This window comes from Ailuropoda melanoleuca, chromosome 6 (genome assembly GCF_002007445.2).
Source record: "Ailuropoda melanoleuca isolate Jingjing chromosome 6, ASM200744v2, whole genome shotgun sequence".
Taxonomy (NCBI): domain Eukaryota; kingdom Metazoa; phylum Chordata; class Mammalia; order Carnivora; family Ursidae; genus Ailuropoda; species Ailuropoda melanoleuca.
The window spans coordinates 72390838-72416010 of NC_048223.1; the positions used below are offsets into that span (position 1 = coordinate 72390838).

General features: G+C 40.0%; 1 protein-coding gene across 4 annotated transcripts in view; it reads left to right on the plus strand.

Annotated features, from left to right (window-relative positions):
* The window catches only part of MYPN (myopalladin), a 107512-nt gene that overhangs the window by 44577 nt on the left and 37762 nt on the right, over nucleotides 1-25173 (plus strand). For all 4 annotated transcript variants that reach the window (XM_019807922.2, XM_019807928.2, XM_011234409.3 and 1 more), the window contains 8 exons: nucleotides 2413-2588; nucleotides 5201-5252; nucleotides 9038-9152; nucleotides 10293-10364; nucleotides 18350-18491; nucleotides 20740-20763; nucleotides 23392-23508; nucleotides 23895-24267. In XM_019807922.2, the coding sequence (XP_019663481.2) occupies nucleotides 2413-2588; nucleotides 5201-5252; nucleotides 9038-9152; nucleotides 10293-10364; nucleotides 18350-18491; nucleotides 20740-20763; nucleotides 23392-23508; nucleotides 23895-24267 (1071 nt within the window). The remainder of the gene's footprint in view (nucleotides 1-2412; nucleotides 2589-5200; nucleotides 5253-9037; nucleotides 9153-10292; nucleotides 10365-18349; nucleotides 18492-20739; nucleotides 20764-23391; nucleotides 23509-23894; nucleotides 24268-25173) is intronic.

The window sequence follows — 25173 nt, forward strand, 5'->3', positions numbered from 1 at the left end:
TGAATGTTGGGGTAAATATGATGTATTTATGCAAGAGTAGAGAAAAGCTTGACTGTTGAGAAGTAGTTGAATGGGTGAATTTGCTTTGGAATCTTGCTTAATCAATAGTGGGAGGGAGGAATTAAAACACTGAATGGTTGGATCTGAAATTACGGTAAAGATTAGCAATTGCCAGGACTCCTTAATTTTTGACATTGAATAGTGGTAACACCTCCCCACCTAATCACTTTTTATTATGACGTTGATGAATAATTATTATTTCAAGAAATGAAAACAATATAAAAGGGGTACAGTGAGATATCTTGCTCCTATCTGTCTTAATCTGACTTATTTCCCCTCCTTCCCCATAGGGAGCCACTTTCGATTTTCGTTTAGATCTTTATGCAAATCCAAATAACATGATTATACCTTATTTTTTGTCCCCCGAGTTAGTTTCCCTGGGCTATTGTAACAAGGTGCCACAAACTGGGTAAAATAAACTCTCAGTTTTGGAGGTTAGAAGTCCAAAACCAACGTGTCACCAGGGCCATGCTCTGAGACTCTGGGCAGACTCCTTTCTTGTCTCTTCTACCCCATGGTGGTGCCTGTCAGTTCCTGGCTCACAACTGCCTCACTCCAATCCCTGCCTCTGCCATCACATGCCATTCTCTGTGTGTGTCTCTGTCTTCACATAGGGTTTTCCTCTTCTTAAGGAACCCATTCACACTGGATTAGGACCCATCCTAGTAATTTCACTGTAACTTGATTATGTCTGCAAAGACCCTATTTCCAAATAAGGTCATATTCACCAGTACTGGCATTTAGGACTTCAACATATCCTTTGGGGAAGGATTACTCAACCCCTAACAACCCACATATTTTACACCAACATTCCATATTCACTATCCCATACCTCCCTGTTCAAATTTTAACTATGTATCTTGGGGTTCTTTCCATATCAATGCATAGCGATCTTTCTCAATCTCTTTTCACAGTTGCACAGTGTTCCACTATGCAGCTGTACCATAGTTTATTTCATAGGACCCCTAATGTTGGACACCAATCTTTTACTATTTAAATGAGAAACGTGTACATTTGTCATTTTGTATGCATGCAAGTGTATCTGTGTGAGGGATTCACACAAGTGGGATTGTTGGGTCCAAAGATAAACGCATCTGTAATCTTGGCAGATATTGCCGTATTCCTTTCATAGGGGTTGCACCATTTTGCATTCCTACTAACAGTGGATGACACTCATCAAACTTTTAGAGTTCTGCTAACGTGTAACATAAGAAATTGTATTTTTGTGTAGTTTTGATGTCTTTTTCTCTTATGCATCTCCACATTTTAAACATTATTTTTTTAAAGATGTATTTATTTTAGAGAGAGAGAGAGACAGCACATGTGCGTGAGCAGCAGGGAGGGGCAGAAAAGAGGGGGGGAGATAAAATCTCCAGGAGACTCCCAGCTGAGCAGGGAGCCCATTGCAGGGCTCAATCTCACAACGCTGAGATCATGACCTGAATTGAATGAAGAGTCAGATGCTTGACTGACTGAGCCACCCAGGCGCCCCTAAACATTATTGTATGTATTATTTTATGTAAATTTTTGGCCAGAAAAACTATAATAAAAAGTTCTAACTTCAGGTATATAGAATCAAAATAAAATACCATAATGTATGGAAACATACTTAACTTAGGTTATTTGCCAAAGTTGGGTCACTACTGAAGAATATGACCCATCCTCCCTACTCTGAGGACTCAAGTAACCCAACAAAATAATTTTCATTTAACTAGGTCAGAAGAAATTTCATAATAGGGAATGAGTGCACTCAACCACATGAACTTTTGATATCCCTTAGATTCTCTCCAAATAAGCAAAGAAGCACTTACTTAATGCATAGTGTGGAAAGCTGTATATCCTTTTAGGAGAAGCCAAGTTCCACCTCAAAGACCCTGCTCCTTGTGGTTGGCTGTATTTGCTTTCTCATCCATCTTCTCTCATTGTATCTCTCTCTCTCTTTTTTAAGATTTTATTTATTTGTTTTAGAGAGAGAGAGTGCAAGAGCAGGGGGAGGGGCAGAGGGAGAAGGACAAGCAGACTTTCTGCTGAACATGGAGCCCAACTCAGGGCTTGATCTCACAACCTTAAGATCATGACCTGAGCCAAAACCAAGAGTTGGGCACTTAACTGACTGAGCCACCTAGTACCCCCACTCAGTTGTATCATTCTTAATAGGAGCCATTTCCCAATTTCTTGAATAAAGTGTCACTGTAGTGTGAATACTGCCAACTCTTCTCATTGTTACAATCAAATTATACCATTTAATGTCCTCATTCTAAGTTGTCACAGTTTTCTTCTTAGGGAACATCTGGAGGATCTATGTAATTAATTTTCACACTTCAGTCATGTGCAATATTCCCTTTTTCACAGGTGGTACTGTGAAGGCAAGGAGCTTGAAAATTCCCCAGACATTCATATCGTCCAGGCAGGAAATCTGCACTCGCTGACCATTGCTGAAGCCTTCGAAGAAGACACAGGACGCTATTCCTGCTTTGCCTCTAACATCTACGGGACAGATTCAACCTCTGCTGAGATTTATATAGAAGGTAAAACAAAATCCTCTCAGAGCATGGCCTTTACTGGTAAGACATATATTTGTAATACATATTTAAGAAGGACCTAGTGCACCACACGCTCTTCTAGGCAGTGGGGAAAATAGGAGTGAACCAAATAGACAAATTTTCGTGGACAGATGGAATTTACACTGTAATGAGAGAGACAAGAAATAAATGAGATAAATAAATAAAATACATAATATGATAGGTATATGAAATGGTTCTGATCACCAGTTCCAACCTGTGTGTGGTGTGTGGGGTTGGGTATCCTATAATTTAACTCACTTCTAACACCATTTACCTGGGTATAGTGTCAGATACAACAGGTTAAGGGCTTAGTTCTACAAGATCGCTCCTACCTCACTTCAGATACCAATCACAAGTATTAGGCCCCCAGGTTACCCACAACTTCTGTCTCACTTGGCTACAAATTGGAGGTTTCCACAACCCCCTCCTTGGGCTCAATTAATTTGCTAGAATGGCTCACAGAACTCAGGGAAACACTTACTTACATTCACCAGTTTATTAAAGGATATGATAAAGGATACAGATGAACAACCAAATGAAGAAATACATAGGGTGAGGTCTGAGAAGGTGTGGAGTGCAAAAGTTTCTATACCTGTAGAGTTGGGGTGTGTCACTCTCCCAGTGTGGATGCATTTGCCAACTTGGAAGCTCTCCATGCTGCTGGGATTTTATGGAGGCTTCCCCACGTAGGCATGATCAATTACTATCTCCACTTCCTGCCCCTCTTCCCTCTCAGGAGGATGATGGGGAAGGCTGAAAATTCCAAGCAAGCTTCTAATCATGTGTTGGTCTTTCTGGTGACCGGCCCCCATTTAGGAACCATCCAGAGTCACCTCATTAAAACAAAAGATGCTCCTGTGCTCTTATCACTTAGGAATTTATAAGAGTTTTAGGAGCCCTGTGGGGTTCAAAGACAAAATTAGAACAAGATATACTCATGACTTAGGAAATTGCAAGAGTTTTAGCAGCTCTGGGGAACTGGGGGCAGAGACCAGTATATATATTTTCTGTATCTCACAGTATATATAACACTACAGAAGAAATAGAAAGCAAGAGAAAGGGATAGGAAGTACACATGTGTATATTTGTGTGAGCGTGCATGTGCATGGGTGTGTGGGTGGGGGGAGGGGGTTGTACTTCTACAGATAGGGTGGTCAGGGAAGACCTCACTAACCAGGTGACATGAGTGAGGACCTGGAGGAAGGGAGGGAGTGAGCCACAATGATATTCAAGGGCAAACCACTCTAGGTAGAGAAATCAATAGTACACCTACCCTGAGGTGGAAGTGAACCTGTGTTTAGGTGTAGAGATGAACCAATGTGGCCTGGATGGGGGAGACAAGGAAAAAAGTAACAGATGAAGTCAGAAGTTCAAGATGGGGTAGATGTGGGAGGAGGCAGGTGAACAGATCGCGCTGGTCTTTGTAGGTCATTATAAGGACTCTGGCTTTTACTCTGAGAGAGATTGGAAGCTGTAGGGGATTCTGAGCAGAAATGTGACATAATCCAACTTAGCTTTTCATGGGGTCACCCTGGCTCCTGGTTGAGAATATACCCCAGGCTGTCAAGGGTAGAAGCAGGGAGACCACTGGGAGCATTGGACAGGCCATTTACATCAGCACCAAACCTGTATGACTAATTTTAGGGAAGAAATCAATTTGTGTTCCTTATATAGCTACCTAAGTTTTTGTTCCATTTTATCTTATCTCTGGGTTTTTTCTGAGGATTATTCTTTAGCACGTTTATCACCTGTAATACCTTAGGTATGCGTAGGTTTTAGTACTTAAATATTGTATTATTTTGGTAGAAATCCTCATTCACCAACTAGATTATAAGGCTGGGATGGTCTCACTCCTTTTTATATCTTTAATACCTTAAGGAGTACCAAGGATATAGTAAATACTTGATAAACATTTATTGAATAGATATATGAATAATGATACTAATGAATAATGCATGATAGAAGTGTTTCATTTGTTTTTACCCTCCAATTTTGGGAGTACAATAAATACCTCCAGATTTAGCTCAGTTATGTCTTCCTGGAATTTACTATCTTGAGAAGTAAATCCGAGATCAAAGCTTTGCTAGCAGTGCTGAGATTGGATAGCTGATTTTTTAATTTGTGGCAACAGAGCTTCAAACACCCCCACTCCCAAGATGAAGGACGACCTGTTAATATTAGGTTGGGCGGAAGAGCATCCACCTACAGCTACAATGTTTAGAATCCAATGTAATCCCTGCTTTTATTTAATCTGTGTAGGTCAAGAGCAAGAGAATTTATGGACAGCATAAAATGTCTGCAAAAACTGCTCTGTTAGAAGTATCAGCAGGTGTTTTATAGACAAGAATATTTGGCATTTAGGCTGGTTCATTTGAACTCTCACTAACTAGCCATGTGACCTTGAACAAGTCCTTCAACTACTTAGGGTCTGTTTCTCATCCGTAAAATTGGGTGTTAGTGTAGGAAATCACTGAGTCCCTATCTAGGTCTGCAATTCTATAGGTCTTCAAATGCCTAGGAACTAGTTTAAGAAATTATCATCTTAAAGATTTCATGTCTTGTTTTTACTTTTCCAGGGGTTTCTTCTTCTGACTCAGAAGGGGACCCTAAAAAGGAAGAGATGAATCGGTAATTCTAATTTTCTATCTATGGCTTTAGCATCCTCAGATCCTGAGAAAGCTGCTAATTGGTTTAGTAGAACTTGAAAAGGTGGCTCCAGGTGGCTCCAGGATATGACCTCAAAAAATAAATATTGAGTGGATTTGGAGAACTCTACTTCTTTTGCTTTAAGTCTTGCCTAGAAGAGGAATTTTAATATTCCCGATATATTTTTTTAAAAGATTTTATTTATTTATTTGACAGAGAGAGAGACAGCCAGGGAGAGAGGGAACACAGGCAGGGGGAGTGGGAGAGAAAGAAGCAGGCTCCCAGCAGGAAAGCCCGATGTGGGGCTCGATCCCAGAACTCCGGGGTCACGCCCTGAGCCAAAGGCAGATGCTTAATGACTGAGTCACCCAGGCGCCCCAAATATTCCCAATATTTTAAAAGTGAGGTGTCACCTATCATCACACTGTATCATGCTTATATCTACAGAGTAAAAAGCAGATAGCCCAGTGCTCCAAAACAATTCATGTTTTGTGACTAAATAATAGTATTCATAAGGACATAAAACCTGGTTACCCTAAATTATATATGTGAGTGATCTGAGTAAGTCATAGTCTTTTTGCTAAACAATTACACTGAGTACTGAACAAAGTTACATCCATCCATTGTTTACTTTCCCCAACCATCAACTAAGCACCTACTCTATGCCAGGCACTTCGTTAGACACAATGGTTAATAAGAAAAATCAGATATTTCCTACCAGTGAGAGGCTCATAGTCTACTAGAGGGAAGTATATAGCAAATATAGCAAGAGAGATATACCAAGCATATAGACAGTAAGAGTAATAAAGTGTGATAGACTATGAGGTAACCATGGGCAGGGTGTATCAGACTTGGCACAAAGTTCTCTTAATTGGTTGGGGAAGGAATGAGAGATCAGGAAAGGCTTCACAGAGTTGGTGATCTTGAGCTGAGTCTTCAAAGAACAGTAGGTGGACACCCCCAAACAAGAAAGGAAAGAGCATTTTCAGGCAGAGGAAGCTGTGAACAGAAGGCATGGGACCTGAAACAGATGCAAATTCCATTCCCTGAGATTATGTGAAACAAACAGCAACATTTGGAAGACTGGTTAAAGTTGTTGACTTGTGTTTGCAAATTCTGTCCTCCCCTACAGAGGGGAAGCTCCTTAAGGGGCAGAGATCATATCTTTTTTTTTTTTAAGATTTTATTTATTTATTCGACAGAGATAGAGACAGCCAGCGAGACAGGGAACACAAGCAGGGGGAGTGGGAGAGGAAGAAGCAGGCTCATAGCGGAGGAGCCTGATGTGGGGCTCGATCCCATAACGCCGGTATCACGCCCTGAGCCGAAGGCAGACGCTTAACCACTGTGCCACCCAGGCGCCCCAGGGCAGAGATCATATCTTATTCTTTAAAATACCTTTGTGTATGCTTACCTTGGAATAATAATTTGCTTTTAGTTTTTGTGCAGATATGAAAATTCATAACCAGAGTAAATTATTTCTCCCTTTTAACTCTCTTCCTTGTCATTCTCACAGCTTTGGGTCAATTCCTCCTTCTTTCCTGCCTCTTTATGCCAGTCTCTTCGTTATGGTAGCTCTAGCCCTTTTCTCCCTCTTATGGCCTCCAAACTACAACCAGTTATTCTCTAAAAGATAATTCTGATCCTATCATTTCCCTGACTTAAAAAAATGTATTATCTATGGGGAAATAAAAACCAAGCACAAAATGAACATTAAAAAAATATTAACATGACGCACAAAGCCTGATTGAGTAGAACATCAGCCGGGCTTTCCAGCTCCCTCCTACTCCCTTCTGCCACATCAGGCTCTCTACCTTGCTCCCATCTCACTCAAGCAATGTACGGTTTATTTTCACCCCTTTGTTCAAGCTATTCGCTAGGAATGCCCTATCTCCTCTGCCTGGAAAACTCCTACATATCCTTCAAGACCCAGTCAAGTTCTCTAATAAACTCCTCCTCCATTGCACATTCCGTACTTCTTCCTCAAGGCTCTCATAACATGGTTTACAAGCCTAATGGGTAGGAATTTTGATATACAAACTTAAATAAGCAAGAAATATCTCAGTTGATTATTTTCTTTAAATCTACTTTTGGTGATTAGGATTTAGCTTCAGTTCTATGTAATAGACACCCCAAAAGACAGTAGCCTAAATAAGACAGATATTTATTTCCCATTTACATAAACATACAGATTTAGCTGGTAGAATGGCTCTACATTTCACTGGGTTCCAGTTGGCTTCTGGCTTCATCTCATTCTAAGGAATAGCCTCATCTTAGTCTCAGATTGCAGGAATAAAGGGCATTCCCCACCCCCTTTATAAGGTCACTTCTCTTAGCTCAACATACATCACTATCATTCATATGGCATGACCAGAGAGTAGTCCTGTGGCCACCCCTAGCTTAATGAAGGTCAGGAAATGCAGTCTTTATTTGGAATAGCCATGTAAAGAAATGAGAAATTCTATTATTGTAGAAAAAGAAAGTGGATGCTTTGGGGACACTGATAGACTCTGCATCAATACATAATTCTGCTTCTGAGACCCCATCCTTCCTGGCTGGGAAAAAATACAATCACTCATTATTGGGCATCCCTTTCCTCCTCCATGGCTATACAAAGATGATAGATACAGATATAGACATAGAAATTATGTTTGATATTGAACACTACTCTAAGCATCTTACATGAATTACCATATTTAACCCTTACAAAAACCCTTTGAAGTAAGAATTATTATTTCCCCATTTTAGAGATGAAGAAGCTGAGGCAGAGGGAGGTAACAACTGGACAAAAGGGAAGCCCATCTTGTCATCAGTCATCAACCCTATAGGATATGGTGGGAGGCCTATGTCCCAGACCTCAAGGTCCCTTCAAGTCCAGTGCTTTGTTGCTTCCTGACATGCTTGGGTATTGACACCGTTAGTAAGACTGGGAGCTCTTTAACCAGAGGGTTGCCATCCCCTCTGAACTCTGGTTCTCCCTCTTGTCAGGTTCTCTGACAAGATCCTCAGACGTCTTTCTTCTCCACAGCAAAACTAAAATAATCTCCCTTTCACAGTCTTCTTATGAATATTTCCTGGCTCTCTTGCCCTTCAAATAAGCTTTTTAATTTAATTTAATTTGTGTAAACTTGAAGAGCTTGTTGACTCAGGCTATTTCTGCTTTATGCCATGCCAAAATCCCAGAAGCAAACATTTATAAAGCCTGGCCTTTCACTTGGAATCGAAGGGGAAGGGAAAGTACAGAGGAAAATACAGCAACAACAAAAATCTCAAAAAATTATCTTCTGCACTTGTCTTGAACCTCAGTTAGCTATGAATATTCTTGAGTCCCCAGCTGAGAAACAACTAACTCAAGGACAGTAGTGGCATCCCATCATCTTCCTGTTGACATTGCCTATCAAAGTGTATAGTAAAGAGGGGCACCTGGGTGGCTTAGTTGGTTAAGTGTCTGCCTTTGGCTCAGGTCATGATCTTGGGCTCCTGGAATCGAGTCCCACATCCAGCTCTCTGCTCAGGGGGAAGTCTGCTTCTCCCACTCACTCTCCTCTCACCCTCCGTCTGTGCACCCTCTCTCTCAAATAAGTAAATAAATAAAATCCTTTTTAAAAGTGTGTAGTAAAGAGGTGTAAGCATTTGTGGACTATTGTTGAACAAAGATTTTTAGTACATCTAACTGTAAGAAGTGATGATATTACTAGCTTTTCTGAAAGAATTTTCAAAAACGATGATAGGTCTGTTTTAAAATCTATATTTTAATCATTTCTCAGAATCCAGAAGCTAAAAGAGGGGTCATCTACTCCCACTACTTCTGCAGCCATTCCTTCAGCAGTACCCCAAGCCCAGCATGTGGTGGCCCAGCCCAGGGTGTCAACGATCCAACAGGTACAAGAGTCTAAGTGAAACACAGCTGCCATGGACTGTGACAGGCAGGCACCGTGACCATGGCCATCTTGTGTGGCATGATTGTACTCTCCTCTGTTGCAACTTCATGACTTTGGGCAACACATTTCCATGGTCATGATAATGGCTTTGTACTTCAGATGTAGGATATCAGTGTTTCTTATTGTTTCCAGAACGTATTCTCTAGCTTCGTAGGCAAATTTCACAGGAAAACAAGCTCTTTATTAGTTAGTCTGTGATATTCCAGTTTAACAAAGGGCATTGGTTACATATACAAAGAGTTGCTAGCTCTCACACTGGCCCAGGCAGGAAAACTCTAAATCATGAAACTCAGTTTCGTAGAGTTGCAAATAATTCTATTTTCTAAGATACAGCAACCATGAACTGCTTTTTTTAGAAAGCATTAAATGCTCTCATTCTTCAAGTTAATGATGATAACGATGATTATGATGACAATTATAATGCATGCTTATTGTAAAAACATTCGAAAGACACAGAAGTATATTCAATAAAAACCTTGGTCAAGGTACTACTCCCATGCCCCAACTCCTCAGAGATACCTCTTGTGAATAATTGCTAGCAGATAGTTCCAGGCATTTTCTATGCATGTGTATGAATATATATAATATTTTTTAAATATTAAATCATACTAATCTAAACATATTTGTAATATGTTATTGATATATTTATTTATGTGTAAGTAAACATATTGATCTACAACTTTTAAAAAAATTTAAACAGAGTTTCTTATTTAATCTATTTAGTAATGCAGAGGGGTCACATTTTAGTTCTAATCCAGTAGTTTTCAAGCTGTGATCTGCGGAGACTCAGGTTTTATGGAACTTCCTCAGGGGATTAGGGTTAATTACAACCAACAGAGCTCTCTCTGTGTATTGAGGCTATGGGGATGGACAGCACTTACTTACAACCACCAAGACCTAGAAAGAAATACAATCAATTCAGTATCGAATTTGAAGTCTGTGATTCACAGACTTAGAAAATGTCAGTCTTTTGGGTTTGGAGTAATCGCATACACCAAATTCTATAGATTTGTTCTATCTATCTATCATCTAGGTAGTAATCATAGTGACAATGAATCTATTGTTGGTTCCCTTCTAATAGTGTCAGAGCCCTACCAACTATCTGCAAGGATTGGATGGAAAACCTATCATTGCAGCTCCTGTGTTTACAAAGGTAATCAAAATATTACTTCTTTCTGTCATGGCTTTAAACATACCACAGTACCCACACAAAATTCTAGGATCCAAGATTTACTGAGTTAGCTCAGAATTTTGGTCTTTTAGAAGTACTGTATAGGGCTTGGGGGTTTTGGTAGGTGTTACCATGTCATTTCAAGTCCCAGATTCCTAATACTGGTGTGCATAATGAGAGGAATGCCTTCCCCACTCACCACAGTGATCTCTGCGGCCCTCTTACCACTGTTAAATGCAGTAGCCACACCTAGGGGTCAGGTGATACGTTTCTAGCCACTCACTACTCCAAAGGTTTCTCTGGACTTTCAGAAGAATCAGGTTGCAGGCACATGTCTCTCACGTTCAAGGAGATGGAGTTAAATGATCTTAGGAGGCTTAACATAAAGGAACACTCTAGGACAAAGAACTTTTTCTATTCCACGGTATCAACTATTGCGGTGGCATCAAATTCTGAGTCTCATAGTCTTTTTATTCAGAACTGGAAAATTTACTCAAGCACTTTCATTTACAAATGAAAACACAAGGGAGGGCCAGGGACCTGAAGCAGTTTATCCAAGGTCACGAAACTAGTTAGTGGCAGAATCGGGACTAGAAACAAGTTCTCCCAATTCCCTATTATTCCTTCCTTTATGTAACGTACTTTATGTGTTGCCCAAGACAATAAATTTAAAGGAGAAAATTGAGTCACATTTTTTTTTGGTATTATGAAGACCACATGGATGAAATCTATACCTGGATTTATAGCTTATCGTTAATATGAATGCCAAACTTGGGCCTAAAGAGATTTTGTTCTGTCAGAGGTATGCTTTAGTTGAGAGCGGTGGTTCTCAATGAGAGTTAACTTTGCCCCCCAAGAGACATTGGCAATGTTTGTAGATATTGTTGGTTGTCACGACTGGGAGATTGTGCTGTTGGCATCCAGAGATGCTGTGAAACATCCCATAATGCATAGAATGACAGCCTCCTGTGGGGTGCCCTGATTGGGTGGGGGCCAGTGGTGTGGGTGGTAAAAAAAAAAATTCACCCAACACAGAACAAAGGAGATGGAGGTTAATTGACTATACTGCAAGGGAACAGCGGGAAGGACAGCAAACCAGCAAAGGAGACTGCGAGGCAGTGGGAAGGGGTTGTAGAGAGGGTGGAGTGAGGACTTATAGGGATGTATGGAATTTTCCCTTTTATGGTAATCTTAGGTGCTATGCCAGGTAGTAAGTAGCCCATTGGTCAGTTAGGAACTATGGCTTAATGAGCCTGTTTGCATTCAGTTTGGTGGTCGCTGTGGGCCCTTTGGCCTTACTCAAGTTTCTACTGCTCAAGCCTGTTGCCTAAAAGCAGCTTCCACACCTCCCACAATAAAGAATTATCCAGCCCAAATTATCAATAGTCCTGAGAAATCATGATTTAGAGCAAAATGGCAAAAATGGCATATTTTCCAAAGAGTATTAACCCCGAATGAAGAGCTAAACACACACCTTCCACGGAAACATCAGTTTTAGGAAAGTTACATCATACCGGCTCATCTAGGATGGTTTTCCAAAATCAAACAGTCTAGAGTGAGACACGTTTATCCATATCCGTATCAGTTGGGCAGACATTCTTATATGAAGCAAGATGCCTCTTGGATTATCAGGTTTGTTTCTTGTAATCTGCTTTTGGAATTTCAGCCTTGCTCTTTTCAAAGAATTGAGATAGGAAGGCAACATATTTGTGACTTGGAGAATACAAGATTTTGATGAAGAGTTATAACTGGACCTTTGTATAGGGGTGTGTGCGTGAGTCTGCGCGCGGTCGCATGTGTGTAATACAGCCAATAGAGCTACATCGAATTGTCTCTTATTTCACTACTAAGTCACCTAGCCTTAAAACAGAACTTAAGTGCTGCAGAATGAGGACATTTTTAAAAAGGACTTTATTTATTTTTTTGAGAGAGCATGAATGGGGGGAGGGACAAGGGGAGAGGGAGACGCAGATGCCCTGCTGAGTAGAGAGCCCAAAGCCGGGCTCAATCCCAGGACCCCGAGATCATGACCCAAGCCAAAGGCAGATGCTTAACTGACTGAACCACCCAGGTGCCCCGAATCAGGACATTTTAATTTTTCATGCCCTTTTGTCACACCCCAGAGACAGTGCTGACTCTTCAAAGGCAACTAAAGCACAGAATAATTTATCCCCAGTCCCAGCTGAAGTGTCCTCTCTCCTCTTCCTCACCGCCACCTGCCCAGCCAGACACCAGACTGCTGTCCTTGTCTCCTGCTCAGTTTCAGAACTTCCCAGGTGTTCTCTCTTCCCAGCATCTGAATCACCTCGTGCACGCCGTTGGTACAACATTTAGTGCACTAATAAAGCTGTTTGCTTTTCTGTCTCCCAAGCACCTTGAAGGTTATCTCTAATATCTATGTAGAAGTCCATGAAGGAAACAATAGGTCCAAAGCTGTTTTTATTATTCCAATAAATGAAATAGGACTTTAGCACTTATTCTTTACATTCAATTTTCATGGACTGGTTAAAAGAATAGGTTAAGCTGCTTTTGTGTGGTGACTCTGATACCTCCTTGTGATTAGATACTCTAATGGGCTGATTCATATTTGCTTTGACAAATAAAAATGGGGAAATGAATTAATCAGTAGTTACATCCTGGTAAACCCATTATTAACTTGAAAATATCATGGGTCCAAATGCATTTAGGACACCTACCTTTGCCTAGCCTACCTTGAACATGCTTGGAACACTTACATTAGCCTTCAACTGGGCAAAATCATCTCATAGAAAGCCTATTTTATAATAAAGTGTCAGATATCTCATATAATCTGTTGAATACTGTACTGCAAGTGAAAACCAGAAAGGTTTTATGGGTACGGAATGGTTGTCAGGGTGTCGGTTGTTTGCCTTCGGGACTGCGTGGCTGATGGGAAACTGAGACTCCCTGCTCTTGTCCATCCTCACAAGAGAGGCTCATACCTGGGATCGCTAAGCCAGGAAAAGATCAAAAGTTCAAATTTTGAAATACAGTTTCTACTGAATGTGTATCACTTGGGCACCATCATAAAGTTGAAAAACCATAAGTTGAACCATCCTAAGTTGGGGACCATCTGTGTGTGCCATTAGATAAATCTACAAAAGCATTAGGTCCGTGACCCAAACTCTGAATAGGCTCTCCCAGCCCTCAGGATATGTGCTTTTGCCTCCATAAATGAGCTCAGGATTGTTCAGACGTGGGGCACAGGGATAGGATAGGCTGTGGCTCAGATTCCAGAGAGACTTATCAGGAACGGTGTGCTTGCGTTAGTTTCCACCAGTGAGGGCAGAATTGAAGTCATAGGTATTGCCAGTGTCAGAAAATTTCTGAGTCAGGGCCACTGATGACGGTAATCACATGGCATGAGCCATGATAACTGATCATATGCATATGAGTGTTTGAGTTATTCCTGCTTTATTTGCTTCTTTAGGGACTTCTGGCATTCCAACCCCTCTGACTCATTTTCTATACTGCCCAAAAAGCATTTCTTTGCCAGTAATGTCAAGAAGCCATTTTTCTAAAGCAAAAATTAGAGAACAGAGTTTTATTTAACTCCTTGTGCCTCCTTTGGTGATAGGGAAGTACAAGCATTATTTTCTTTTTAAAGAAGGTTAAAATGAAAAGGAGGGTTGCCCAACAAAACAGTGGTAGCTTGAGAGAAGAATTACCGTATCTAGTTCACCGCTCTACTCCTCGGTGATACCTGTATTTTAAAATATTTTATGGAGATAGACTATCCTCCATCTTCTGTACAGTATCAAATGCACTTTCACTCTATTTATGGGGGAGAAAACAGCACTCACCCTTCTTGAGTGAGAAGGGAGGTAGATGATCAAATTAAATTAGAATCTTACTGCTACCGCTGCTCCCAGTCCACCAGCAGCTGCCCTGGCCGGCTTTCAAGGCTGCAGCAGCCCTGGCTCCAGCTGCTTCAGCAGTAATTTGAAGAGTGCAAAGGGGCAGGGGGAGTCAGAATTTGAAGAGCACTTCATTATATAATAGCAGAAACAGGAAAACCCTGAAATAACTGGGCCAGTGGCCGGATCCAGATTTCTGAAGATTACATGGGCGCCCCTTCCCAGCCCAACAATGCCAGAAACTTTTCTGGCTCAGCTGTGGCCTGGGCACCTGTGCCCACCCAGGGGTAAAAAGGTCCTCCGTCAAACAGTTCCTTATCCACTAAAATTCCTTTGATCCAACTGCAGCCTAGAGCACTGTACACATTCACTTGCAGCCTCTCTCTCCCAAGGTGCACAAATATCAACTGGATTAAAAAAGGAATAAAATGGGGTACCTAGGTGGCTCAGTCATTTAGGCATCCAACTCTTGATTTTGGCTCATGTCATGATCTCAGGGTGGTGAGATCGAGCCCTGCGTTGGGCTTACACTGGGCGTGGAGCCTGCTTAAGATTTCCTCTCTGCCTTCCTTTGCCCCTCCCCGCCTCTCCCTCTCTTAAAAAAAGGGGGGGGAGGGGGCACCTGTGTGGCTCAGTCAGTTAAGTATCTGCCTGCGGCTCAGGTCATGATCCCAGGGTCCTGAGATTGAGCCCCATGTTGGGCTCCCTGCTCAGCAGGGAGTCTGCTTCTCCCTCTCCCTCTGCCAGCTGCTCCCTCTTCTTGTGCTCTCTCTCTGTCAAATAAATAAATAAATAAAATCTTTTTAAAAAAGGGAATAAAATGACAGTATGAACCTTATAGCTGACATCTTTGAACTAAAAAGGGAGTTGTCCTTTCTCAAGGCTATCCCTATATTATATTTGTGGGTGTAAATCTAAGCTCAAACTATGTCCTTTCAACTCACATTTAAAGCACCTGGCACAGTGTTTGGGATAAAGCAGGCACACAGTAATATTTATTCCGTGGTGAATAAGTTCCATTTCAGCTAAATAAGGAATTACTGCTTTCATTGCTTTGTGGCTTCAGAGTATCTTTAGGAGGAATAGAGAAAAAAAAATCCCATATCAAATGGCTATGGAAGAAATGTTTCTCGAGGTTCTGTGCTGTCAAATCTCCCTACAAACAATGTCTTCCCAGAGGAACAGTTTGGTGATCACACACAAGATAGATTCCCTCTTTTGATACTGTTTACCCCGGGAGATAGTAGACCCTCAGTAGTCCAAATCCGTAATTCCTAGTTAAGACTAAATCTTTGCTAGTTGGGGAATGTTTCATTTATCTTGTTCATCTTCAGTGAAGTCAAGATGATTATGATCAGGTCTGTAGACATTGTGCCATTGGTAACAGCCTACGACCTACTCCTGTGTTGAACATGGCACCATCTGCACTATGTTCAAATGGTGTGATTGGATTGGACCCTGGTGTGAGTCAGTTCCTTCTCATGAGAACTTCGTAGAAAAGCAGTTTTCAGCAATAACAACTATCATCTTCCTTCAAACTATAACTTTCAACAACGTTTTTTGAGTGGCTTGTAAGATGACCCTTGGTGCCTCTCTTACTGAGTATTGATGATGTGTCAACTGGAATGAGGTTGCATCTCATATCACAGACACTTAGCAGGCATTTTACATACACTGTAGTATCTGAGGTATCTTGGCAGGATTCCCAAACAGAACGCAGGTCTTGACCTTCAATGTCAAGTGAATAATTACAACCAATCAAAGTTGGTCTCAGTTGTGAGCAACACATTCTCTCAAGGATATCCTTTTGCAAGCAGGGCTTTGGTGTAACCTCTACAGATTGAGAACTGGCTGACGTATCTGAACTGAAAGCCATGTCAGAACATATAGATTGACCTCATTCTTCTTACATCCACTTAAAAAGTATGCCATATTTAATTTATTCAATCTCTTCTGCCACCACCACCATTTTTTTTTCTTGGTCTGTTTTTCTGATTTGTTTGCCTCAAGGAATGAAACTCTATTTTGTATGAATCCCAGGGATATGTCTGACTGCCATTAAAATTTTCACTAGGCCTCAAAGCTGTGGGGAATTTGATCAGATGTCGGGGTGGAAGCCATATCCACCAACTTGCCAGGAGCACCCAAGACTCCTTGATGTTCCCTGCTTACTAAGAACATTCCTCTTTTGTCACTAGAAGCTGTTGTTTGGGGTAGATAAAGAATAAGAAGGTGTTTGGGGTTTTGTTTTTGGTTGTTGTTATTGTTATTGTTTATCAGATAGTTTCTTATTAATTCAGAGCCCCCTCTGTACAAATCTCATCTTGAATTACTTCAGCAAACAAATCTGGGAGTGCAAAAAAAACAGAACACTAATGTTGAGCTACAGCGCCCCCTGGCTTTCCCAATATCAACTTACATACCTCTGAGGTAAAAGTCATCTACTATATATAGCTAAACCTATGTGGTTATCCCCACCTTTATATTCCTTAGACAAATGTCATAAATATGATAGGGCCATGCCATGCACAAAATATCATAAATTGCTCATAAATAGCTATAAATAATCACAGAATATTTATAAGAGTGAATGACAAAAGCAAAAAAGTAACTGAATATCGGCTTTCCCTTTCTCTGATGGAGGAGCCTATATTTCCTTAATGCAGATCCCCAAATAGTAATAATAGTAAGCCTTGCAGCATTTGTTACTAATAGAGCTTGTGGAGGAAGTTAATCATAATCTTTCCAATGTTTAATTAGAACATTAAAAACAATAATATGAAAAAAACCCCACAATAATATGTTCACACACAAGCCAATTACATAATCAAATGAAGTAGCAGGGGCACCTGGGCAGCTCAGTCGGTTAAACACTGGACTCTTGGTTTAGGCCCAGGTCATGATCTCAGGGTCCTGGGTTCGAGCCCTGCCTCAGGCTCCGAGCTGTCTTGGAGTCTGCTTGAGAAATTCTCTCTCTCCCTCTCCTTCCCCTCTCCCCTCCCCTTACTAGGACTCTCTCTCTCTCTCTTTCCCTCCCTCTCTCTCTCTCTCTCAAATCAAATGAAGAACTAACTACACAAAAGAATGTGTTTGACTTTAAGCTCACAAATCATGAGTGAAAGACTGGCTGTGAATGGAAACTGTGAGTGCCATTCTCCCAGAGAGTCCATTATAGAATATATTGATATGATACAGTTCAAAGTGGTTTTGTAGGGGTGTCTGGGTGGCTCAGTTGGTTAAGCCTCTGAGTCTTGATCTCATCTCAGATCTTGATCTCAGGTCTTGAGCTCAGAGCCGTTAGTTCAAGCCCCACTTTGGGCTCTGTGCTGGGCGAACCTACTTTTAACAAACAAACAAAAACAAAGTGGTTTTATAAACCTTTTTTTCATGGATGTGTGGAAAAGCATTTAACAAGACCTTCACAAAGTTACAACATATTTTACCATGACATCAGACTCCACTTATGGCTATGATTTTATAGAGATTGTCATTGTTTATATCCGTCAACAGATCATTGAAGCTATACCGTAAAGAATACAGAAGGAAAACAAGATAACAAAACAAAAGTCAATTTGCAGGACTCAGTATGTAAACAAGACAAAGCCAGGAAAATGGAGTCAGTTACTTGAACCACAGAGATGTTCCACCTCATGAACAGTGACATTCTTGTGTGGAAAAATACATTACTCCCATGTTGACTACACCTAGTAGATACTCCTGCAGATTTCTTAAATTGTTATTATTTCTGGAAACCAAAACCCAGTTGGGCATTTAAGAACAGAGGTACTTTACCAAAAGTCAGCATTTTTCCAAACCCTCAAAATGTGTCACCTAGTATTTAATATAATTGTCTGGCACTGGAACGGAGAGGAAAAGGAAGAGGATAGTGAGGGAAAAGCTTCATATGGGTTCAGATGATTCTATCTTCAAAAATAGACTCAATGAATATCCACAGAATTGAAACTGCTGGAGGTGTAGAAGATTTGAGGAAAATCCAAATATGAAGGCTATAGTATCTTTTTCTAAAATTCAACACTGGAACTAGATTCCAAAAATGTATACTTTTTGGCTCTAACAATATTCTCATTACAGATGTTACAAAATTTATCAGCCTCTGAAGGTCAGCTGGTTGTCTTTGAATGCAGAGTAAAAGGAGCTCCATCTCCTAAAGTTGAGTGGTATAGAGAAGGGACCTTGATAGAAGATTCTCCAGATTTTAGAATTTTACAGAAAAGTAAGTTAATACTTTAAAATTATTTTTCTGATAATTAATTTTTTTAAATATATTGTATTCATTTATTTCTATAACTTTTAACAACTAATTAAAAATATAATTAAAAGAATAAAAGAAAAATTACTTGCAATCATAATCCTCCAAACTAAATCCTATTAATACCGTGTTGTCTATTCTCCAAAAATTTCTCCATGCATGTTTTTCAAAAATAAAAATAAATCATAAGCTTTTTTTAAGTTGATTTTTTTCACTCAACATATCGTGAACATCTTTTCACGTTCATAAATATACTTTAAAAACAAATCAATATAATCAATTTTTTATTTATTTAATCTCCTGTTGAGCATTTAGATTGTTCACAAATGCTTTTGTAAACTGCTTCAATGCATATAAAAGAAAAATCATTTGTGAATATCTATAGAATAAAGAGTATTGGGGGTGCCTGGCTGGCTTAGTCAGTAGAGTATGTAACTCTTGATCTCGGGGCTGTGGGTTGAAGCTCCACATTGAGTGTAGAGATTATTTAGAAATAAAATCTTAAATAAAAAAAAGAATAAAAAGTACTAGAATTGATACTATAAATTCACCCAGTTTTAGGCTTTCAATATATATTGCCAAAATGCCGTCCCAAAGGCTTGAACTAAATTGAGGATAATCACGTAATTGACCATCCAATCTGGGACACTTTGGGAATGAAAGAGACTGCTATTAATAATTACACAGAGGGGCACCTGGGTGGCTCAGTCGTTAAGCATCTGCCCTCGGCCCAGGGCCTGATCCCCGGGTGCTGGGATCCAGCCCCGCATCTGGCTCCCTGCTCTGCTGGGAGCCTGCTTCTCCCTCTCCCACTCCCCCTGCTTGTGTTCCCTCTCTCTCTGGCTGTTTCTCTCTCTGTGCCAAATAAATAAATAAATATCCTTTAAAAATAAAAATAATAATAATAATGATAATTACACAGAGATCCCAGGAATAAAACAGGTCTATCCCAAATGAACTGGGACACGTGTTGTCCTAGCGATATTCTACTACAAACAACAATATATGGGAATGCCGTTTGTCTCATACCTTCACTAATAATGGGTATTAAACATTTTTCAAATTTTCACTAATTTTATAGGTCCAAAACGGGAACATGTTTTCACTAATTTTATAGGTCCAAAACGGGAACATGTTTTAATCTGTACTTTACTAAGTAAACAGGGGTGAAACTTTTTTTCATGTTTATTGGGTCTTTGTATTTCTTTATTATTAAATTACCTGCTTATATCCTTTGCTCATTTACATATTGAAGTTTTGTTCTTTTTTACTATAAGAATTATTTATACATTCAAGTGGTCAATTCTTCTTTTTCTTATCATGTACTGCCTTCACCTTGACCGGTTTCAGTCATTGGAATTTATTTGCTTTTTTGTTAATTTGTCTCTGCTTATCACTGATATGAGTCAAACTGCTATCAGGTTTTAACAACAGTAGTAGCAACAATAATATAATCTGAATACTATTTAAACTTGAGAAAAAAAAACATTAATAGTTCTATCAGTGTTGAAGGTTGTAACTAAGTTCCACAACTCTTACTGAATGCCTGCAATTGAACACCTGTATTCTATATTCAGTACCACGCAGGCACTTTCATGAATGTCAAAGAATTTTAAGGTAAAGAACCTGTTCTCTTGTTATCTATCCTGAGGCTGTTATCTCTCCAGAGATAACAGAAAACATTTCATAGCCAGAGAGCTCTTCCTCCATCTTGTATATGCAAATATCCTTTGGAGACAGGACACTTTATCAGGTAGGTACAGTGTAGTGTGAATAAATTAATCAGATCTAGAATAGTCTTATAGCAGGAGGTATAGTCTACTTTTCTTTAGGATGTGAGAACCCCAGCCAAGAATGAGATCTCAGTGTTCACAAACTTCATTTCAGGTAAAGCTGAATGGGTACCAGTAAAATGGGTACCTGAAACCCTAACTCAGTCACTTTTCCTCACCTAAGGCTGTATGTGTCCCAAGTGGAATCCAGGTGTGTCCCAAGATACGGCAACATCTGGTCAGCAGCTCTATTGCTGCCCTTCTGTGACAATTGTCCTGTCCCTTTAGAGGCCATTGGTGCTTTACTTCCACACTTACAGATTAACCTTATCAAATCACTCATGAATATACAAGAGACTGAAATTCTGTAGGAAGTTTCTGATGAAAATATAGCCTCTCGGTCAAAGAAATGATTAGAATCTTTTAATTTTTTCTCTTAGAACCTCGATCCATGGCAGAACCAGGTAAGTACCATTTTAACTTTAATTTGTTAGCATGTCAGCATGTTAGCTTCAGTGATTTTACAGATATATAAATATATATACATAAATCAGTGGTTTTATGTATATTATATAAATAATAAAACAATGATGTTACACTGGTGTCAAGAAAAAAATGAAAAATAAGGTTTTAGAAACAGGATTCCAACCCACTCTATCTATTGTAAGAGAAGGAAAGAAGGAGAGCACATGCAAATTTCGAATTTATATCCGATACTGAATATGAATGTAGTTAGTTCCTGGTTTTTAACAGATGTTCCTTAGGAATATTTTCCCTCTTTCTTTTGGCCTCCCAGAACTGGATAGAGCAATTTCCATGATGCTAGATCAATTCCAATTCCACAGCTTATATGTCTCAAAACTTATCCACCAGATCTTGAAATTTGCAGAGTCAATAAAATGTCCATGGTGTTATTAGATTTGGTTGGGAAGATATCAAGATGCCATGGGAGTGATGGTAGGTGAAGCTCTTACCTCTAGAAAATGCAAGTTACTCACAAACCACAGTGTAAACATCTGTAAGTCTTCTCTGTGATCACCCTAGAAAATTCTACTGTATTTATACCCCTGGGTAAGAATGATGGTTTGGGATTTCATTGTTATAATTCTCTCTTCTGAAAACCAAATGGAAAGGCATTCCAGAAGTAGACATGGAAGATCCATGTGGCACAGCCTTACCACCCTAGGGCTTTGGGGATACATAAGTAAAGACCAGAGCAGCCTTACCTTGCATTGCTTGTAGTGCAGTGGTACTTTTTCCCCTTGAAAACATCTCAGTTTCTGACACTTTTGTCCAGAGCAGGCTTTTCCACTAGGCGATTTCATACACAAAATCATTTCAGAGTCACCCAAAAGGGGTCCCTTCCCAAAACAAGTGCTGCTTTTCCCAGCTCCATGATCTAAAATTTCATAGCCAGAGAATTTTTCCTCCATCTAGTACATGCAAATACCCTTTAGAGGCAGAATACTTTATTTTATCAGGTAGGTACAGTGTAGTGTGAATACATTGATCAGATCATTTTCTGAACGTGGTTGTTGAAGGCTGAGAGTAGAAATGTTTGGGAAGGGGAACAGGGAGAAAGAAGCATAGTCCAAGGGCTTGGAAAAAGTACAGAGAGGCACCAAAACCAAACTTTGCCTTCCCGTCATTTAGGATTCTTGGCAGCAAGTGAAGAAGACCTAACTAAGAGCGGTGTAAGCGTTAAGAAAAATGCATTTTCTCACATAGCAAGATGCCCCGAGAAATGTCTCGATATTGGGTGATTTCACATCTTCAAGATCACTGGGGGCCAAGCCTTCTTCCCAGTTCCCATTTCACCGTCTTCAGGCTTCATCTTGTTTTACTCATCTCCCCAAGACGGCTGCCACAGTTCTGAGTATTGCATGCAGACAACACTGCAGAGGCAAAATTAGGGAACAAAACTTTCTTTTGTTTTCTTCGAAGAGCAAGGAAAACTTTCTCATAAACTCCCCAAGAGACTTTCCCTCCTATTTCATTGACTGGAATTGTGTGGCACATGCCATGACTTAGCAAGAATAGAGCTTAGCATGACCAGTCACGGTTCACCACCTGAGACTGGGAGAGGCCAAGTTGCCTCGAAGCACATGACCGCTCCAAGGAGGGTGGACAAAGCCAGAATTCTGTTAGGAAGGAGGGAGGAGGACGACGAGCTATGGAGCAGGTACTCAACACCGTCTGCCGTGGCCTCCTGTCCAGTTTTCCTAGAGGCCGGCCAGCGAGTTCAATTCACTTATCACGAAACAGTGAGATGCCAAGTCCCTCCTAATACAACTATGCTTTTGTTAACTTTGTTTTTAGTGTCAGGTCCACTGAGTGATAATTGACTGTTTATGCTACTGTCCTATGCTTCTCTTCACATCAAAGAATATCTAACTATAATAATTTTAGGTTATAATCATGTGGTTCAATCTGGAAATCACTTTGGTAGTTATTCAAAGGGGGTTCATGTTGTGTACTGAAGTAATCCATAAGAATTACCGTAGCATTGCAAAGGAAAAGATGCATTTCACTCTTCTTTCACCTGGAATTTCAAATTACTCTATCAGCTAATTACTACTAGCTCAGCAAAATATTTCTTGCCCAGTTTTAAATGGTGGCCTTCATTTAAAATTACCTCAGTGCAAAAGTTCCCCACAGACATCATGGGAGACCTAGAGTTTAAAATGTTTTATTAATCCTTGTATGTCACACAAAATCTCTTTTTGCTTTAACTCCTAACTTGTTTTTGTGATTTGTAAGTTTACTGTTTCTCGGTTCTATTTTTGTCATCTGGACTGATGACATAAAAACAGAAAATAATCCGGGAATTCACACTATACTAAGATATTATATTATCATAAGACCCTCTTGCCAGTGGCCTATGTAGGGTTTTTTGTCCCACATCCTTTGATTCATTAAGCCTGTTCATCAGTTAATCCTATCAAATAATTGTTTGGACTACTCATTTTCAAGCAATTAGTAGAATCAACTTCTTAGATTGACTTTTGTAGAATCATCATCTGATATCAGTAAATTTTGTAATTCCATTTCCACAATTAAGTCTGTAACTGTTTTGTTTTACTGCTGTTTAGAGGAGATTTGTACTTTGGTCATTGCTGAGGTGTTTGCAGAAGACTCTGGATGCTTCACGTGCACAGCAAGCAACAAATACGGCACAGTGTCAAGCATTGCACAGCTCGATGTAAGAGGTAAGGGCTCCTGAAAGAACAGTCTAGACTATGGAACAATATTCAATTTTCAATTTTTTATTGCATTTATGACCACCACCACCAACTATTATCCTGCTGTTATCTCTTATATTCCCTAAGAAAACAACTCCTTGGTCTTTCATAAACTTTTAATATTCTTTCTAAAACAGTACTTAGATTTTTAGTTTAGTTTTTGTTTCGTTTTGTTTTTTTTTTCCTGTATCCTCACCATTCATTAATGCCCCAGATTATGGTCACTGTTTTTGACAAGCATTCTTCCATTAACGTACTCATCTGGTTTGGATACATGCCCCCGCTCACAGTTACAATCCTATCTGTTTTATTGAGTAAGGCTAACAGCTCAGGTCCTATTATTGTCCTTGTAGGAAATGAAGACCTCAGAAATAATGGGTCTCTTCACTCAGCCAATTCCACTACCAACCTGGCTGTTATTGAGCAGCAGGCATCCCCACCCAACCCAGAGCCCCCTTGTGTGGAACAACCCCCTAAACCCAAACTCGAAGGCGTTCTGGTGAACCACAATGAGCCCCGGTCCAGCTCAAGGATTGGGCTCCGTGTGCACTTCAACTTGCCTGAGGATGACAAAGGAAGTGAAGCATCTTCTGAGACTGGCGTGGTGACCACCAACCAGACCAGGCCTGATTCTTTCCTGGAGAGATTCAATGGACAGGCAGCAAAAATCCCTGAGCCTTCTTCGCCCGTCAAAGAACCCCCTCCAGTTCTGGCCAAACCCAAACTGTAAGTAAAAATTAGAATGGATGACCAAGGGTGCCTGTGAGCTTCTCTGAATCTGCCCTTAAAAATAATGGGGCTGAATGGGACACTTGGGTGGCTCAGTGGTTAAGCGTCCAGGTCTTGATCTCAGAGTCATGAGTTCAAGCCCTGCAATGAGCTCCATACTGGGCATGGAGGCTACTTAAAAAAAATGGGGCTGAAAAAGGGAATTACAGAATGATAAGATACAACTTAAATGCTTGGCAAACCATAAATCCTTCCATCAATGTTAGTGTACTATCACTACTATCCTTACTGTTAAATATTCTACCTCTGAAAAATGTTATACCTAATGTTACCCCTAAACTAGCTGATAAAGATGTTTTTCTAACATTAGAGTCTCCGGCTGAAGCACTTCTACACTCTTCTTATAAAACCCCTTCTTGCATCTAATAATCCTTATAGTCTGTAATTTCAACCTTATGCTTCCCATTTCTGCTTCAACTAAAGCTTTTGCAGTCATTATGGAAGAGATATTTAGTACTTTTTCAACTGTTCCTTGCTATGGCTAGATATGCTATACATAACCACAGTAGGTTTCGTATAATATAATGGGGATGAAAGAATGAGGAGTCATAATTTTCAGACTCACCTTGGGGCCTGATGTAGTGTCACCCTAACCTCTAGACAGCCTCTGTCAGAGCCATTTTGCAATGTTTAATGTTCATCCATAATAAAGCAAACACAGAACATGATACTACTACCATGTTCTGTTTGAACCACACGTCAAAATTATAAAAATTATATTTATAATTACAGAAACCTTTAGAGGTCAACGTTAAAATCTATAGTAACAGTGCTCCTATCATGTGTTTCTCAGTGCAGAACACAAGATGTTCATTGGAAGCAGGACATGTCGTTTAGTTTTAT